The sequence below is a fragment of the Sus scrofa genome, chromosome 3 (assembly GCF_000003025.6).
Source record: "Sus scrofa isolate TJ Tabasco breed Duroc chromosome 3, Sscrofa11.1, whole genome shotgun sequence".
Lineage (NCBI taxonomy): Eukaryota > Metazoa > Chordata > Mammalia > Artiodactyla > Suidae > Sus > Sus scrofa.
In genome coordinates, this window is record NC_010445.4 from 107000896 (window position 1) to 107021586 (window position 20691).

General features: G+C 42.6%; 1 protein-coding gene across 1 annotated transcript in view; it reads right to left on the minus strand.

Annotated features, from left to right (window-relative positions):
- The window catches only part of BIRC6 (baculoviral IAP repeat containing 6), a 256404-nt gene continuing 247784 nt past the window's right edge, over positions 12072-20691 (minus strand). The window contains 2 exon segments of the mRNA XM_021087656.1: positions 12072-13215; positions 16737-16871. Of these exon segments, the coding sequence (XP_020943315.1) occupies positions 13036-13215; positions 16737-16871 (315 nt within the window). The 3' untranslated portion in view covers positions 12072-13035.

A 20691-nucleotide genomic window follows, 5' to 3' on the forward strand; every position in this document is an offset into this window, starting at 1 on the left:
TAGGTGACAAATGACTAACTTGTCTGTGCAGGAGTCCTCCTCATTTCAGCCCCTCCTTCTCCCACCCCATAATCTTCAGTCCCAGAGGCATCTCGTGCTCCCAGTTCCTGAGTCTTTCCTCAGTGTAGATAAAAGATGGCCTTAGGGAGTTCTCGTCGTAGCTCAGTGGTTAACGAATCCGACTAGGTACCATAAGGTTGCAGGTTCGACCCCTGGCCTCGCTCAGTGGGTTAAGGATCTGGTATTGCCGTGAGCTTTGGTGTAGGTTGCAGACGCAGCTCGGATCTGGCATTGCTGTGGCTGTGGCATAGGCCAGCAGCTACAGCTCCAATTAGACCCCTAGCCTGGGAGCCTCCAAATGCCATGGGTGTGGCCCTAGAAAAAGACAAAACAAACAAAGTGACTGGTGTCCTTATAATGAGATTAGGACACAGATGCTTACGGAGGAAAGACCAGGTGAAGACAATGAGAGAAAATAGCCATCTATGAACCAAAGAGAGAGGCCTGGAAGTAAGCAACCCAGCCAACACCCTAACCTCAGACTTTTAGCCTTGAGAATTGTGAGAAAATAAATTGTTGTTTAAGCCTCTCAGCCTCTGGTACTTTGTTAAGGCAGCCCTAGCAAACAAATACACTATAGCAAACCATAACTTCAGCTTTGCCTTTTTTTTTTTTTTTTTTTTTTTTTTTTTTGTCTTTTTGCTATTTCTTTGGGCTGCTCCTGCGGCACATGGAGGTTCCCAGGCTAGGGGTTGAATCGGAGCTGTAGCCACCGGCCTACGCCAGAGCCACAGCAACGCGGGATCCGAGCCGCGTCTGCGACCTACACCACAGCTCACGGCAACGCCGGATCATTAACCCACTGAGCAAGGGCAGGGACCGAACCCGAAACCTCATGGTTCCTAGTCGGATTTGTTAACCACTGAGCCACGACGGGAACTCCCAGCTTTGCCTTTTTATTTCAGGTATTGAGTGGTTTGACAACTTCTGAGTCTACTGACATCATTCTAAAGCCCTTCCTAGGCAGCATTCTAGGGAATCCTCAGACCAACGCTGGTCCCTTGAGTTCATTTGTCCTTCAAATCTGCTGCCAGGTAAGGTAGTCTTAACAATATGAGATCTAACTAGTTTGGCTCCCCTTAGTAAATTTATTCTTTTATCCTAGGATTTCTAATGATGTAGTTTTCGGTATAACACATTAGGCCTACTTCTTTGTTTTAAGAAATTAGACATTCTCATGTACAGATGCAGTTTCGCAATGGGACCTGCCTCATATGATCATTATTAGAACTTTTGTTTGCAAGGAAAATCATTCAATAAATATTTGTGCCATAGCTGACTTGTATTAGTTTTCTGTTGCTGTGTAGCACAAAGTTTACTAGCTTCCAACAATACATGTTTGTGAGGGCCAGGCATCTGGGTGCAACTTGACTGTGTGCCTCTGGCTTGGAGGCTCTCAAAAAAAAGGTGGCTACTACATGCAAGCCTCAGCCAGACAGGATCCTCTTCCAAGCTTACTCACGTGGAGGCATGAAGTCCTCCCTGGCCAGACACCAGCTCCCTTCCACGTGGCCTCTCTGGAGGGAACTTCACAACAGTGGAAGCGGGCGTCTCTCAGAGGAAGATCCAATACAATGTCTACTGTCTTTCTATAAGATGGTTTCAGGGAGTTCCCATCGTGGTTCAGTGGTTAATGAACCTGACTAGTATTCATGAGGATGCCGGTTCGATCCCTGGCCTCAATCAGTGGGTTGAGGGTCCGGTGTTGCTGTGAGCTGTGGGGTAGGTTGCAGACATGGCTCAGATCCTGCGTTGCTGTGGCTGAGGTCTAGGCTGGCAGCTGCAGCTCTGATTTGACCCCTAGGCTGGGAACCTCCATATGCTGTGGGAGTGGCCCAAGAAATGGCAAAAAGGCCGAAAAAAAAAAAAAAAAAAAAAGATAGTTACAGAAGTACCCTTTGACTTCTACCATGCTCTGTGTGTGAGAAACAAGTCTGTAAGTACAGGCCACTGACAAGGGGAGGGCTGCTGGGATCCCTGGGGTCGTCTTCCAGGCTGCCTCTCACACTGCTCATTGCTGTGCTGCTTGCTTTGCTTTTGCTCTTGGTCTGTATGTTTAGACTCTTGCCTCATGTGTTTTGGCTTTGTCCTGAATTGTCTTTTTCTGCAGAATGTATAAGGGACTGTTTCATAGGGAATACATGGAAACAGGCCCAATCAGTTTCCAATCCGATCCAAGGGGCCATAAGGTGTGTTCAGAGTGGTGACCATTTTGTAAAAAAGTCATTGGCCAACCTTTGCCTTGGGTCCCCTGTAAAAGCCTCACAGGGGTGTTCCCCTTCACCTTATTCATTTGTGACAGGAGGCCATTTCATTTCATCTGAATTCACTGATTATTAGTTCCTGGGTCATACCATCATTTACCGGTTCTCCACATGGTTGGAGAATGAGAGAGAGTGTTATCAAGCTCATAACCACTGTGCTGGCCTTGTTCTCAGTGTCATAGGTCTGTCTGTGTCAAAGTCTACATTGCTTCCCGGAAGAACTTTTACTTCTTTTATAAAGCTACACCATAATCCAACTCCTGAATTTTCCTGGGTAAATGGAAAAATTAAACAAAACAAAACAAAAAGTCTTTTAAAACTTAGAATAACAACCACCATTATGGGGAGCTTTTGACATTGTCAGAAAGACGCATTTTGGGGAAAAAAAATTAGAAGACAAAACACCAAATGGATAATATCAGCTTCTTTAATTGGAAAAATGAAACATTAAAAACAAAAAATCAAACTCCAGGATAGTCTTGAAGACCCCGTAACCTGAATCCTGCCTCAAGTTACTCTCTTAGTTTTATTCAGCTTTACCTGATTTTCCAAAAGAACTCCTGACCCTCGCTTTTCACAAAACACACACACACACACTCTCTCTCTCTCTCTCTCTCTCTCTCTCTCTCTCTCTCTCTCTCTCTCTCTCTCTCTCTCTCTCTCCAATAGATTCAGTCAAGTCTGTGAACAGTAGGAAACCGAAGGTACAGATTCTGGCAGAGTAAAGGCACAGAGGTGGATAAACCACAAAGCTAAAGAAACCTGGAGTTCCCGTTGTGGCTCAGTGGTTAACGCATCTGACTAGGAACCATGAGGTTGAGGCTTGATCCCTGTCCACACTCAACGGGTTAAGGAACTGGCATTGCCATGGGCTGTGGTGTAGGTCGCAGACAAGGCTCGGATCCCACGTTGCTGTGGCAGTGGTGTAGGCCTGCGGCTACAGCTCTGATTTGACCCCTAGCCTGGGAACCTCTATATGCTGTGGGTGCGGCCCTAGAAAAGACCAAAAATAAATAAATAAATAAATAAATAAATAAAAATAAAGAAACTTAAATTTTTGGACCCCTCCTAAGGCTTTGGGAATTTCGTAACAAGGTAGTGACCTGAGCCTAAATTTGTATAACATTTGCAAAAGTAACTAAGTAGATTAATGATTGCTTAGGGCTAGTGAGGGGACAAGGGGAGAGAGTAACAGCTAAAAGATGTGGAGTTTCTCCTTGAGGTGGTGAAAACGTTCTAAAACTCACTGTAGTGATGGTTGCACCTATCTGTGAATACCTTAAAGTGACTTGTACACTTCAAATGGGTAAGCTGTACGGTACATGAAATGCATCTTAATAAGCTTTCCCTTCCCCCAAAACATATTTTCATGTCCATTAGGTAGGTCCATTCTGTCTTCCATTCAGATACACTTCCCCTCGAAACAGGTGCCTTTGGAGTGGCTGTGGTAATCTGGGGTATCCAGGAAGTTAATTTGTGAGTGTATTTAATTTTGGTTTAATGGAGACAGATTCATATAAGATGCAGTCACTTCTATGGAAATTGCTAACCACATCTGCACAGCAATGCTTTAAGGATTATTTCTACAGCCTCTGTGCTGAGCTACGGTGAAACAAAAACGAAGGCTGGAGGTCTTAGGATGAAATAAATGAATGAGTCCTGTGGTGCTCAACACCAGAGGTAGGTGGGTAATTTAAGAGAAACAAGATTTGAAATGTACATAACCAGAAGCTGTCTATGTAAAATTCTTCCAATAATCAGAGTAATCTAAAATTGTGAGACGATTCAGTCCTCATCGATGCCAATGCTGGGCCAAAATGGAAATCCACTGCTGTCAGGATCATACGTAATTTTTACACTGCGCATGTATGTCATTACGAATCCATCATGTTCTTTTCTATTTTGATGGGAATCACAGAATATACAATCTATGTCTTGGTGGGCCACAGACCTGTTGGAATGCTATCAATACTGTCTATGTCTGTGGGAGAACTTGTATTTTTTTTTTTTTTTGTCTTTTTGTCGTTTCTTGGGCCGCTCCCGCAGCATATGGAGGTTCCCAGGCTAGGGGTCGAATCGGAGCTGTAGCCACAGGCCTGCACCAGAGCCACAGCAACGCAGGATCCGAGCCGCGTCTACGACCTACACCACACCTCACGGCAACGCCGGATCCTTAATCCACTGAGCAAGAGCAGAGATCGAACCCGCAACCGCATGGTTCCTAGTCGGATTCGTTAACCACTGCACGCCACGACGGGAACATCAGAACTTGTATGTTTTATGCATCACTAACATCAATCATAAAAAACAAATTTTCTCCAACCATGCAGGAAGAAATAATGAATTCTCTTTTTAGTCAATCCTAGGAAATATCACAAAAATTGTGGTCCTAAAGAGGTGATCAGAAGACTATAGCCAAGAAAAAAATAAAGCAAAAAGATTTTTAAAAAATTGAAGCCAAAATTATGTAAGGAAAAATTATTATAAGGAGGTACCTGGGTGTTCCCATCGTGGTGCAGTGGAAACGAATCTGACTAGGAACCATGAGGTTGCAGGTTTGATCCCTCGCCTCACTCAATGGGTTAAGGCTCCAGCGTTGCTGTGAGCTGTGGTGTAGGTCCCAGACTTGGCTTGGATCTGGCGTTGCTGTGGCTCTGGTGTAGGCCGGCAGCTATAGCCTCCGATTAGACCCCTAGCCTCGGAACTTCCATATGCCAGTGGGAGTTACCATCATGGCTCAGTGGAAACAGTCTGACTAGTATCCTGAGGATGCAGGTTTGATCCCTGGCCTCACTCAGTGAGTTAAGGATCTGGCGCTGCCGTGACCTGTGGTGTAGATCACAGATACGGCTCGGATCTGTCATTGCTGTGGTTGTGGCATAGGCCAGCGGCTACAGCTCTGATTTGACCCCTAGCCTGGGAACCTTCTTTTTTTTTTAGGGCCACACCCGCAGCATATGGAGCTTCCCAGGCTAGGAGGCCAATCGAAGCTGTAGCCACCGGCCTATGCCAGGGCCACAGCAGCACGGGATCCGAGCTGTGTCTTTGACGTACACCATAGCTCATGACAATGTCAGATCCTTAACCCACTGAGCAAGACCAGGGGTCGAAGCTGCAACCTCATGGAGGCTAGTCAGGTTCATTAACCGCTGAGCCACGACAGGAACTCCTAGCCTGGGAATCTTCCTATGTCGTGGGTGGGGCCCTAAAAAGACAAATAAATAAATAAATAAAATCTAAAAACAAAAATACAATTACTTGTAGAACTGCTCTTGGACAGAAGACAGATCTGAAGTTAAATTAAAACTATTGTCAAGAGTGAAGTAAGTGCTCACGTCAACTGCACGTATCCTAAAATCGGAACCATGCAGACGATGAGCACAGCTCCTGTGCAGGGATGACATGCAAATTCGTGAAGTGTTCCATTTTTTGGGAGGGATAAATGAGGAGTCTGGGATTAACATACACATGCTACTACATATAATAATCATCAACGAAGGCCACAAGGAACCCTCCTCGATATTCTGTAATAACCTATATGAGAAAGGAATCTGAAAAAGAACAGGTATATGTATACGTATAACTGAATTGCTCTGCTGTACACCTGAAACTAATGCAGCAGTGTAAACCAGCTCTACCCGATATGAATAAAAATTAAAATGACAAGAAAAATACTCTATATAAGGTAAGTTCAGAATCTTTCTATTAAGATTGGATGACCTTAAAGCCTCAAGACTCAAAATCATAAAAACCATAAAGATTTAAAAAAGACATTAGGAAAGTTTCAACCAATATTCTAGAGTAGACTCAAGGTGAGTTAAAGAAGCCTAACAAACGGGCTCAAGCATGCATTATTGAATTCAATCAGAAATAATACATGAGGCGTTCCCGTCGTGGCTCAGAGGTTAATGATTCTGACTAGGAATGAGGTTGCGGGTTTGATCCCTGGCCTCGCTCAGTGGGTTAAGGATCTGGCATTGCCGTGAGCTGTGCTGTAGGTCGCAGACGCGGCTTGAATCCTGCACTGCTGTGGCTGTGGTGTAGGCCGGCAGCTACAGCTCTGATTAGACCCCTAGCCTGAGAACCTCCATATGCTACGGATGAGGCCCTGCAAAAGACCAAAAAAAAAAAAATAATAATAATAATACATGAAATGGCCATGTTAAAAAATACCCAACGGGTGTAGTTCCTGCTCTGGTGCAATGGGATTGGTGCTGTCTCTGCAGTGCCAGGACACAGGTTCAATCCCTGGCCCAGTGCACTGGGTTAAATGATCCTGCATTGCCATAGCTATGGCGTAGGTCAAAACTGCAACTTGGATCTGATCCCTGGCCTGGGAACTCCCTATGCTGTAGGGCGGCCAAAAAAGGAAAAACAAATCCAATGCGTAGTTAGATATTTCCATTTAGTCTTAGAAAGTAAATCAGTGAGAAATCCACATAATTTATGTCTCCTTATATAAAATGACACAATGAGCCTTTCTTCTTTAAAACTTGGGAGCCTGCATATAAGGACAATGGTACAGATTATAAGCAGAAGGCCCACTAATAGAAACAATAAAACATATTGCCTAAAAAACAAAGTGTTGAACATCTCTCCCGATGATGTCACTCCAAAAGAGACATTAGCACCCAAAAATATTCTTTCCTTCCTCTAAACTCATAAGTAGAATTATATGTAATAACAGGGAAATAATTCTTGTTGATATACAATTATTTTATCAACCTCAATCCCACTACTGTAGAACACAAAATCCTGTTGTGCACAATTTTAAAGTTGGTTGAAAGGCCAAAAGTAAATCAAGTTCACTTTCCTTTTTCTTGGTCTTTTTTCTTTTTAGGGCTGTACTTTTTTCTTTTTTGTGGTATAGGTACCCATAGCATATGGAAGTTCCCAGGCTAGGTGTCTAATAGGAGCTGTAGCTGCCAGCCTATGCCAGAGCCACAGTGATGTGGAATCCAAACTGCATCTGTGACCTACACCACAGCTCACAGCAACACCGGATCCTTAACCCACTAAGCAGGTCCAGGGATTGAACCCGCAACCTCGTGGTACCTAGTTGGATTTGTTTCTGCTGTGCCACGATGGGAACTCCCAAGTTCACGTTTCTTAAAAAAAAAAAAAAAAAAAAAAAAAAAAAAAAAAGAGCAGAAGTTCCCATTGTGGCTCAGCACTAAGTAACCTGACTAGTATTCATGAGGATGTGGGTTTGATCCCTGGCCTTGCTCAATGGGTTACGGATCTGGCATTGCGGTGATCTGTGGTGTAGGTTGCGGAAGCGGCTTGATCTGGCTTTGCTGTGGCTGAGGCGTAGGCTGGTGGCTACAGCTCCCTTTCGACCCCTAGCCTGGGAACTTCCATCGCAGGTTTCGGCCCTAAAAAAACGCCAAAAAAAAAAAATTAACTGCTTGTGCCAGTGTATGGGGTGGCGGGGGTGGGGGGGGAAGACAATAAAAAAACAAATTTGAGGAGTTTCTGTTGTGGCACAGTGGAAACGAGTTTGACTAGTAACCATGAGGTTTCGGGTTCAATCCCTGGCCTCGCTTAGTGGGTTAACGATCCGGTGTTGCCGTGAGCTGTGGTGTAGGTCACAGATGCAGCTTAGATCCTGTGTTGCTGTGGCTCTGGTGTAGGCCAACAGCTACAGCTCGGATTAGACCGAGCTGGGTACTGGGAACTCCAATATGCCTCAAATGCCGCCCTAAAAAGCAAAAGAACAAAAACAAAAACAAATTTGAGGGTATAAATTGTAAAGAGCTTGAAGGGAAAAGACCTATATTTACATTGGTTTAATAAAACCACTTTCAAGCAGTGAGAATCTCTAATGAGCCCATGTCCTAATCTATTACTGATGTTTTGGAATCATTATTAGAAAAATACTTGTTTATTCTATGGGACACAATGCCTACAATTCTACAGTTTGCTTCCAGACAGAATACACTGCAGCTCTTAAGCAGGATCAGAAGATAGCTGATCTAGACATTAGAATATCTAGACTATATATAATTCAAACAATTATTAAAAATAATAGCCCTGGTCAGAGAATCTCTATAGGTAATATAGGACAAACATAGGAAAATAATGAGCACATGAGTCCAGGCTGATTATTCCTTAATCATTATAAATCTTGCTTTTGTGCACAGATACTGAAAATATTAGTCTGTGCTTTTGGAATATTATCTCAGTAACACGGTACATACTGAAGAACCACTGTCTGATAAAACCTATCTTTTAATTCTGTAGCCAATGCTTTGCCTCTTGTGTCTAACCAGTCTCATTACCTTCCAAGATCTGAAGCTTGTTTTAGCAAACTGATACCGTTCTAGCGTCTATACGTGGCCCTATCAGAGCGTTAACTCCTAATTGTGGATAAGCATATAATATGGTGGAAAAATGCAACTGTAGCTATTTGTTTACTAAATAACTAGCTTTGGTTTAAGGAATAACCCGTCAGCAATGTCTAGCTAGGGACCAACCCTCACTTGAGTTGTTTAGCCCAGGGATGCTCCGGCCAGCCTGTGACCAGTTGGCAGTGTGCTAAGTACATAAAGTGAATAGGTAATGGGAAAAATGCTGCAACATCTTCATTGTATTTTACAAAGAGCTAGTCTCTACAAGAAGGAAGCGTAAGCAAAAACTCTGGCCCTTCACCATACTTTGACATATAACCAAAACATTTCACTTCACCCATTTTACCCTAAATAAACCAAATTATAGGACTTCAAATACAAAATATTTACAGCACCTCCATTTGCAATTTCAGAGATACTAGTCTTAATGCTAGAATGTTATCCAAACAGTTTCTTGTACTTCTCTTTAAGATGACAACTTCAGAGTTCATAGTTTTATGAAATTGGATTTACTAGTTTCTGCACATGCTCTTGGACCTAGGCCAACCTCTGTGTGCTGGCTTTTGCTCCAGCCTTCTCCACAGTCACCCTTCTCCCCTAGCTCCTCAGTCTGCGAACAGGCTGAAGTTATTCTCATACCAAAAATACATATATTTCCCCAAGTTCTGTCAATTGTCCCGTCCTCTCCACTCCTTTCATGGTCTGAGGTTATGACCACAACCTGGATTCCAGTGTGTGCTCTCTACTGACCTCCTTGTCAGTCAACAGTTGGCAGAATCTTTCTGAAACACCATCTGACCAGGCTGCCGCCCTGACTAAAACTACTGGCAGAGCTCTCCATCACCTATAGGTCGTCAAAACTCCTTAAAAGGACCAAAGAGCTCCTCCATGACCCAATGCCTCCCATCTTCCCAACATCGCAGCCCACATCACCCATCTGACTGTCCCCACTTTGCCTCTCAAAATTCAATAGTGTCAAACATGGTGCCATTGACTCAAGCTTTTCTTTTGCTCTCTTGTGTCTGGAATATCTTCCTCTATGCCTGGCTAACTTATTTATCCTCATCCTTCAGGACTCAGGATATCTTCCTTTAGGAAGCTCTTCTTGACCCTATCACCTCAGTGCCTATCAACACTGTGCCCAAGTTTCCCTCTGCTGTGCTCCCCACAGTATGCTGTAAATAACACTATCAGAACTTATCATATTGCACGGACATTTTATTTTCATGTTTGTCATTCAACCCTCAAGTGCACTAACCTGTACTTAGTACAAAGTAAGCGCCCAAATATCTGCTGGTATAAAGTCTAGATTCCAGACGGAACCAAATTAAAGTCTCAAACTTACACTTTAGGTCTTGGTTTAAAAAAAATGAACTGACCCTTATAGTATTGGCATTGCTACTCTGCTTTTATAAAGCTTTCTGAGGACTAATGGTGTGGAATGGGTGAAATAATCCTACTGGTTTTTGTTTTTTGGCTGTACCCGTGGCATGTAGAGGTTCCTGGGCCAGGGATTGAACCTGGGCTGCAGCAGAGAGAATGCTGGATCCTTGACTGCTAGGCCACCAGTGAACTCCAAAATGACCCCACCTTATTTTAAAGACTAAAAATAGGGAGTTCCCATCGTGGCTCAGTGGAAACGAATCTGACTAGCATCCACGAGGATGCAGGTTTGATCCCTGGCCTCGCTCAGTGGGTTAAAGATCTGGCGTTGACTATGGAGAACAGTTTGGAGATACCTTAGAAATCTATACATAGAACTTCCATATGACCCCGCAATCCCACTCTTGGACATCTATCCGGACAAAACTCTACTTCAAAGAGACACGTGCACCCGCATGTGCATTGCAGCACTATTCACAATAGCCAGGACATGGAAACAACCCAAATGTCCATCAACAGATGATTGGATTCGGAAGATGGGGTATATATACACAATGGAATACCACTCAGCCATAAAAAAGAATGACATAATGCCATTTGCAGCAACATGGATGGAACTAGAGAATCTCATCCTGAGTGAAATGAGCCAGAAAGACAAGGACAAATACCATATGATATCACTTATAACTGGAATCTAATATCCAGCACAAATGAACATCTCCTCAGAAAAGAAAATCATGGACTTGGAGAAGAGACTTGTGGCTGCCTGATGGGAGGGGGAGGGAGTGGGAGGGATCGGGAGCTTGGGCTTATCAGACACAACCTAGAATAGATTTACAAGGAGATCCTGCTGAATAGCATTGAGAACTTTGTCTAGATACTCATGTTGCAACAGAAGAAAGGCTGGGGGAAAAATGTAATTGTAATGTATACATGTAAGGATAACCTGACCCCCTTGCTGTACAGTGGGGGGAAAAAAAAAAAATCAAGAAAGAAAAAAAAAAAAAAAAAAAAAGATCTGGCGTTGCCGTGAGCTGTGGTGGGTCACAGACGCAGTTCGGATCTGGTATTGCTGTGGCTCTGGCATAGGCTGGCGGCTACAGCTCCAATTTGACCCCTAGCCTGGGAATTTCCATATGCTGTGGGTATGGCCCTAAAAAGAAAAAAAATTAAAAAAAAATTGAAAATAAAATCCAAAATTGGAGGCAAACAATACACTCGCATAGATACTTTTATCATCTATCCCTAACAGAACAAAAAACAAAAGCCAAAAAGCCTAGAGGACTGATGACTGTCCTTTCACTGCCTTTTTTTTTTTTTTTTTTTTTTTTTAAGGGCTGCACCCACGGCATATGGAAGTTCCTGGGCTAGGGTCGAATAGGAGCTACAGATGCTACCCTACACCACAGCCACAGCAACTCGGGATCTGAGCCTCAGACCTACACCACAGCTCACGGCAGCACTGGATCCTTAACCCACTGTGCAAGTCCAGGGACCTAACCTCCGTCTTCATGGATACTAGTCACACTTGCCACCACTGAGCCACCACAGGAACTCTTACTGCTGATAATTTTATACTGAGATATAAGCTAGGATGTCTGCTAGTGACATTTAATTGACGCGTCTGCCACACTAAACTGACTTGAGTTTTGTCGTGCTTGGTGTAATCACACCAGACCTAACGTCCTATTTCAAAACGGCTGATTCCCTGGCCACACCATCCACTTTAAGGAGACCAGGGCCTTGCTGAGAGAGTATCATGTCCCTCCTAGTTCCCCTTTTCCTTCAAAGAGCAACTCACTTTCACAGAGGGACAGAGCTTCTCCTCACAATCGGCTCCAGATTCAGGGTTCCCACACGCCAGCTTACTTTACATAAATGCCCTCAAGAATCACCGTCGCTTTTCCTTTGTCAAATTGTTCTTCTCCCATGGGTAGGTCTTCAAAGTGTCCAACTTTTTGTAGAAATAGCATTTCAAAAGATGGCAAACTGTTTTAGAAACAAGACATACTAATACACCTAAGTCTTTATTTATTTGGCTCTAGGAAGAGTTTGCATGAAAATGAGCCTATATGGCAGGTACAGAATGTACTGTAACAGCACCAGAGAGGTCCATCCTCTCTGCTCTACAGAGCCTCAGTGTTTAATACATACATGTGACGTTAGCCATAAAACCAGAGAGTCCAGGAAAAAAGGAGCCCTTTAGGAAAAATTCAGTTTAGAGTGACTTTTCAAGTTGACCCTTCTTTTTCATATACTTAAATTCAAATAACGGATACATTCACAGGCCCAAATGTTGGCATAGAATAAAATCATGTTCATTTATTTTTCTGCATCTTAGAATTAGAAGGCATAAAATTAAATACGTTGAATGTAATAAATTCATCCATACAAGTGCAAGTTTCCAGCTATAATGCATTTTATGGCAGATTTATCATTTAAAAAATGTACCAGAAAATCAAAAAAGAGGGAGTAGGTCCATTTAACTTTTATTGAAGTGTATGTAGGAGGTCTTCAGAAATCAAATATGAGCATGAAGATATGGCCAAACATAAAATCTATCAAATTCAGTGAAAAGTTGCTGACTTTAAATAGTAGTTGTAAGAATGACCAATATATATTCTTTGTTAACAACCCCTCACTCTACAGTAAAAAAAAAAAAAATAAACATTCAGTAAACATTCTTTCCTAAGGTAGTTTCCCTTATATATCAGTGATTTATCCATTTCTTTGTATACACAAATTTGTTGAACATACCAATCAGTGGTTCTCACAATTGAAAAATAAAAGCACAAAAAAGTTTACACTCTTGTACAGGTAAATAAAAGATCACCTTGAATTAAACTGGATCTCCTTAAGGGCGTAGTATAGTTTCAGTTTCATTACCTATTACATAATTAGTTTCTTACATACAAATATTGACATATTTGGCTTGTGCTTCAAAGCCTTTGTGTCTATGAAGTCCGTATCAACACAGCTCATAATTTGAAGTCACTGGGGAGCTCTTTACTGCTGCTGGGTTTGACCTGATCATGCATTAGCGTCTCCTCAGCACCGGCTGTGGCACTGCACATCTCCGAGGCATCATCGGCATCAGGGTCCAGGCCCTCGGGACAGGGGAGTTTCAGCAGCTCTTCCCGGAGCTGAGCAGTGTGACGCTATGCAAGGAAAATGAATGATGTTAGAACGGTAACCCTTGGGATTCTAGCACAGCACTGGAGGGAGGAATGGCATTTAAAGCAAAGCTCAACACACTGAGGATCTTCCTTATGCCAGCTACTCTAAAAGGTAGTGAACAAAACTGGCAAAAATATCTACTTGCAAAATAATTGCTGTTGCTGCTAAGCCCAGAGTACTGAGTAGCATGCCCACAGACCGTACTAACGTTTCTGTAGCAGAAACAACATTGCTGATGGCTTACAGATACTAGTCATGGGCCACATAGACTCTTTTTTTTTTTTTCTTTTTGGCTGCAACTGGGGCACATGGAAGTTCCCCGGCCAGGGACCAAACCTGTGTTGCAGCTGCAGCTTGTGCCACAACTGCAACAACTCCATGTCCTTAACCTGCTGTGCTACAAGGGAACTTCCCACAAACACTCTTTCAAATTAAAGAGAACCTCTTGATTTGTAATACATGCTGCCTCTGACTAAATGTTTTTGGGAAAAAGACAAGTCCATATATTTAAATAAACCCACTGCTGTTTCAGTGAATGAAAAGAGAATTTACCAGGTATGAGGCCCTACGGTGAATGTTTGTAGAATGTTTCATACTCATTATCTCATGTAATGCTTGGAATACACCTTAGAAATAATTTTATCATTAGAAGTGTTAAAAATGTAAGCAAATGAAGAAGAAGTTCTAGAGAGATTACATAACATTTTATTCCCCTACACTGCAATTTAGGGAAAGACGTAGTGTGTGGTTTTTTGGTTTTTTGCGGTTTTTTTGCTTTTTAGAGGCACACCTGCGGCACATGGAAGTTCCCAGGCTAGGGGTCGAACTGGAGCCACAGCCCCAGACTGTGCTACAGCCAAAGCAACAGTGGGATCCAAGCCACATCTGTGACCTATACTACAGCTCACAGCAATGCTGGATCCTTAATCCACTGAGTGAGGCCAGAGATCAAACCTGCATCATCATGGGCACTAGTCAGGTTTGTTACCACTGAGCCACAACGGGAACTCTGATGTAGAGAAGTTAATACAGAAGTTGGTTGTCTACAAACACTAAATTTTAGTTTTTAATTTTCTAGTGGGAGAGAAATGATCTCAAATCTCACAGCAAGGGCTCTGAAAATTAGTTGTGTCAATAACTGACTGTGAAAATTAACCAACAGAGAAGAAGGCGCTGTGTTCAACAATAACAATGTAAAAGTGCTGAGTAATAGAAGGCAATACAGTGGGATAGAGAGAGCTAATGTAGTATGCTGTTTTATCTAAGGGATTTGAGTGTCTGTGGATTTTGGCATCTGCAAAGGGTCCTGGACCAATCCCCTGTGGATATGGGAGGACCGACCATATGTCTCTGAACTTTAGAGCCTTGATTTTTTTTTGTCTTTTTGGGGCCACACCCAGGCATATGGAGGTTCCTAGGCTAGAGGTCCACTTGGAGCTGTAGCCACTGGCCTATGCTGGAGGCGCAGCAATGCGGGATCCAAGCTGCATCTGTGAGCTACACCATAGCTCATGGCAAGGCCGGAACCTTAACCCACTGAGCGAAGCCAGGGATAGAACCTGCATCCTCATGGACACTAGTCAGGTTTGTTAACTGCTGAGCCATGACGGGAACTCCCAGAGCCTTAATTTTGGTGGGAGGTATAAGACTTATAAACAAGATTAAGACAACTACACATTTATAGCCATTTATAAGGTTTCAAAGCATATTTATCCATGCTGGTAACTCAAATATTTTCTAGCCCCAATTTTCCTTCCACTGTGGACAATAGGAGAAAACACTAGGGATGAAGAAAAAACCCTGATGATTATAAAGGCCCTTGACGTGGGAATACTATGCCTTTATTGTGAAATCAAACTGAATCGCTGCATACTTTCCTCAAGTAGCATTCAGCAGCAAAACTACACCTGAAATGATATAAATTTGGACTCATTCGGGGATAGAAATTTCCAAAACAAGGTGGCACAGAAACAGAGAATAAAAACTTGAGATGTAAGCATGAAACTGACTAAAATAACAAAGTTAAAGAAAGCTGGGCCTTCGCCACTGAGGTTTTGTGTAAGAGAAAGCCATATATCAACACACATATGGGGAGGATCAACCTGGTTATGTGCTGTAGAAAGAACTGGAAAGGGGAAAACCTACGGCAAGGAAGACTGAACTATGAGAACTGAATAGAAAAATGGGGACAGGGCAGGGAGGGGTTTTTACTCTTATGAAGGCAGCCCTGACAGGACCTAGCACTGACCAGGTAGGTGTACTAGATGAAGAGGGAGTGAAAAAATATCCGAAGACTTTAAGACAAAAAAGTTGTCAAAAAATTAAGTAAATAAAGTTAGAAGATCTGACTGGAGGAAAGTTAAATTCTAATTTTAGATCCTGAATGAAGTGATGACAGGATACCCAAGTAATAATGCCAGTAATATGACTTTGAGAAAGCTAAGAGCAGACAACAATGTGAAAAGTCTTTCCCCCTCCCCCTTTTTAGGGCCATATCTGCAACATATGGAAGTTCCTGGGCCAGAGGCCAAATCAGAGCTGCAGCTGCCAGCCTTCACCATAGCCACAGCAATGCCAGATCCTTAACCCCCTAAGCAAGGCCCGGGATTGAACCCACATCCTCAAGGACACTATGTCAGGTTCTTAACCCGCTGAGCTACAATGGGAACTCCTGAAAAGTCATTTTTAAAGAGTAAACAGCCAATGCTGGGGTGCAGATACAACAATAGAGAAAGAGAATAAAACAGCCCGGAGGGCCAAATAGTAATCCTTCAGATACACAAGCATTCGGGAAAAGAGTAAAACAAAAACATACTGAAAGAATTAGAGCATGAGAAGAGGAGCTTACAGATGAAATAGATTCTTACTGTCATTATCTAATCATTTTAAGTGAAGATACTTTTAAAGTTAGAAGGAAAGGAGCTTGTACAGATGAACATAATTGGTAGAGGATAAAAGGAACAGAGGTGAGTGAAGACAGATATCGCAAGGCAGGGAAAAAAGGGTGGCTATTCAAGGTATGATTTCCACATACAAAAATAAGTCTCCCAAACCGTCATGATCTACAAGCTATTCTGTGAATGCCCCAAGTGCTCGCCTCCCCCAAAACAGGGCTGCATCATAGCTGCTTCCACCAATCAGTTGCTGGAGACTTTGCAACTTCCATCTCCCTCATTACTCCATGTAATAAAATTCTGGAAGGTAAGAGGGCGAGGGCAACAGTTAAAGGAATAAAAACAGTCACTCATGAAGCACATTTTGGTGCCAAAATCTGCAAACAACTCTATGACACTCTGTTGGCTCAGTCCCTGCACTCATTTTTAATTTTAGGAAATGTCAGTTCATTGTCAAAAGGAACATCTTTTCTGTAGACCTCTGGATAGCTTCTGAACTTAAAATAATAAATTTAATGTTTCTTTCAAGTGATCACAGTTCTATCAGTGATTATATAACTCTTCTTTTAAGGCCACCAACAAGGCTCCGGTGAGGAAGGATCACGCACCTTGAGAGCTGCTGCATGGTGAGACATAGTTCTGCCCACCCGCTTATCACTGCTGTACTGCTGGATGTCTGCAATCCACTCCTCACACTGGGCCATGATCTCAACTCTTTTCAAATAAAAATGTTTATGTATAACCTTAAAAACAAAACAAGCAAGAGAACAAAATGTGTTCAGGTCAGAATTTAAAAAGACAATGTACGTGGCATTACAAATAAATGAAATTTAAAAGAAACTGCATTTATTTTTTTTTCCTCTCCATAAAACTCAGTGTGCCGAACTCATACACTGTAATGGGAATGTAGGGAAGAATTCAGGGAAGAATCAGGATTTTGACATCATATAACATGTGCTGAAGTATTCGGTTCTACAAAAGAAAATAATGCCCAATCCCACTCAGACATTTCAATAGTTAATCTTACCTAGAGAACATAAGACATATATAAGGCAATAGAGTTAGCAGATGGATGTAAATAAATGAATAAGCAGGGGAAAAGTACTGACAATGGAAAAACTGTCAATTTCTATCTTTAACACAGAACTCGGAGATCCCAGCGTGGCTCAGCAGAAACAAATCTGAACTAACGTCCATGAGAATGCAGGTTTGAGCCCTGGCCTCACTCAATGGGTTAATGACCAGCTGTTGCCAGGAGCTGTGGTGTAGGATCCTGCAGGTCGGATCCTGTGTTGCTGTGGCTGTGGCGTAAGCCGGCAGCTACAGCTCGGATTCGATCCCTAGCCTGGGAACCTCCACGTGCTGCCCGTGCGGCCCTAAACAAACAAACAAACAAACAAAGAATTCAAAGAACACCTAGATGAGTAAAGAGTCACTAAATGTTACAGAGATTCAAGAAATCAAAACATAGCCCTAAAAGAGGCATTATTATTACTCTCTTACTCTTCTGGTTAATCTAGGAACAAGATTTTATTGTATCTTTTCATTTTTTCCCCATTTTTAAAAGTTTTATTGAAGCACAGTTGATTTAAAAAAATTTTTTTTGGTCTTTTTAGGGCCACACCCACAGCATGTGGAGGTTCCCAGCCTACACCACAACCACAGCAATGCCAGATCCAAGCCATCTCTGCAACCTACACCCTGGCTCACGGCAGTGCCGGATCCTTAACCCACTGAGCAAGGCCAGGGATTGAACCCACAACTTCATGGTTCCTAGTCGGATTCGTTTCCACTGCGCCACGACGGGAACTCTGATTTAAAATTTTATTTCATGAAGTTAATTTTCTTGTGATAAATATGCTTTACATTTCAGATTTTTAAAATTCTTTTATAAATCAATAGCAAAAAAAAAAAACAAAAAAAACAAAAAAAAAAAACAATCAAAAAATGGGCAGAAAACTTAAATAAACACTTCAAGGAAGATATTCCGATGGCCAAGAGGCACATGAAAAGATGATCTACATCACTAATTATCAGAGAAATGCAAATCAAAACTACAATGAGGTACTGCCTCACACTGGTCAGAATGACCATCATCAAAAAGTCTACAAATAACAAATGCTGGGGAGGGTGTGGAGAAAAGGGAGGCCCCCCTACACTGTTGGTGGGAATGTAAAGTTTGTGCAACCATCATGGACAACAGTATGAAGGATCCTCAGAAAACTTAAAACAGAATTACCACATGATCCGATAATTCCACTCCTGGGCATACATCTGGACAAAACTGTAATTCTCCTGTTGTGGCAAAGCAGAAACGAATCTGACTAGTATCCATGAGGATGCGGGTTCCATCCCTGGCCTCACTCTGGGTTGGGGATCTGGCATTGCCGTGAGCTGTGGTGTAGGTCATAGATGAGGCTCGGATCTGGGATTGCTGTGGCTGTGGTGTAGGCCAGCAGCTGCAGCTCTGATTCAATCCCTCGCCTGGGAACTTCTATATGCCTTGGGTGTGGCCCTAAAAACAAAAAACAAAAAAAAACCCCCAAAAAAACAAAAAAAAAGAGAGAGAGAAAGAGACACAAAAAGATACAGGCACTCCAGGAGTTCCCGTCGTGGCGCAGTGGTTAACGAATACGACTAGGAACCATGAGGTTGCGGGTTCGATCCCTGCCCTTGCTCAGTGGGTTAAGGATCCGGCATTGCCTTGAGCTGTGGTGTAGGTCGCAGACACAGCTCGGATCCTGTGTTGCTGTGGCTCTGGCGTAGGCTGGCAGCTACAGCTCTGATTAGACCCCCTAGCCTGGGAACCTCCATATGCCGCAGGAGCAGCCCAAGAAATGGCAAAAAAAAAAAAAGACAAAAAAAAAAAAAAAAGATACAGGCACTCCAGCGTTCAGAGCAGCACTATTCACAACAGCCAAGACATGGAAACAATCTAAATGACCATTAACAAATGAATGGATGCAGAGGATGTGATACACACACATATATGCACACAGTGGAATACTACTCTGCCATAATAATGAATAATGCCATTTGCAGCAACATGGATGGACCCAGAGATTACCATACTAAGTGAAGTAAGAAAGGGAAAGGCAAATACCATATGACACCACTTGTGTAGAATCTAAAATATGATGCAGGAGTTCCCACTGCGGCACCATGGGTTACTGACCAGCTTGTCTCTGTGCTGGTTCAATCCCTGGCCTGGTGCAGTGGGTTAAAGGAACCAGCACTGCTGCATCTGTGATGTAGGTCTCAACTAGAGCTCAGATTCAATCCCTGACTTGGGGACTTCCATATGCCACAGGTGTGGCTATTAAAAAAATTTTTTTTAAATGACACAGATTAACCTATCCATGAAACAGAAACAGACTCATGGACATGAGAAGAGTCTTGCAGGTTCTCAAGGAGGGAGGTTGGGGTTACTAAGATGTAAGCTGTTATATATGGAGTGGATAAACAAGGTCTTAGTGTATTGTACAGGGAACTATATTCAATATCCTATGATAAATCCTAATGGAAAAGAATACTTTAAAGTAAGAAGGTATATGTGTACAACTGAATCAGTTTGCTGTGCAGCAGAAATTAACACAACATGGTAAATCAACTATACTTTGATTTAAAAAAAGTTACATTTTGTCCTTGAAAAACAGTAATATTTCTCTGTAAGTAGTAAGAGTCTATTTTTGACAAATTTTAGCTAGAAAATAGATCAATTTGGACATATTATTCTGTATACTGGGGAAGCTCCTTATTACACTGCCCTGAAGAAAAGGGATTAATATCCACAAGGGAAAAAAATCATTAGGAAAACCCAGGAATGGATGCAATATACCAATAAGTTACTGAGTTTGATGCCTACAGGGATAAAAAAGAGTAAGACACAATCGGACACAAAGAGCTGTGATAATCAAAAAAACAAATGGGAGATGAGTGCACAAGAAAAAGATACTTTTTAAAAAAAAGATAGGCATTCCCACCACAGTGCAGCGGTTAAGAATCCTACGACAGAGGCACGGGTTGTTGCAGAGGTTTGCGTTCGATCCCCAGCCTAGAACCCAGGGTTGCTGTGACTGTGGCTCAGATTCAGTCCCTGGCCAGCGAACTCCACATGCAGTGTTACCATAAAAATAAAAACTAAAAAAACCAAAAACAAACAGGAAGTTCCCTTCTGGTGCAGCACATTAAGGATCCATCGTTGACACAACTGTGGCGCAGGTTTAATCCCTAGCCGGGGTAGCCAAAAAATAAAATACAAAACAAGGAGTTCCTGCCGTGGCTCAGCGGAAACGAATCTGAATAGCATCCATGAGGACGCAGGTTTGATACCTGGCCTCACTCAGTGGGTTAAGGATCCGGAGGTGCTGTGAGCTGTGGTGTAAGTCGCAGACAGGGCTTGGATCCCAAGTTGCTGTGGCTGTGGTGGAGGCCGGCGGCTACAACTCCAATTCCACCCCTGGCCTAGGAAATTCCATATACTGCTGGTGTAGCCCTAGAAAGATAAAAACAAAACAAAACAACAATAAACAACAAAAACAAAGCCCAAGGAATTCAAAGACT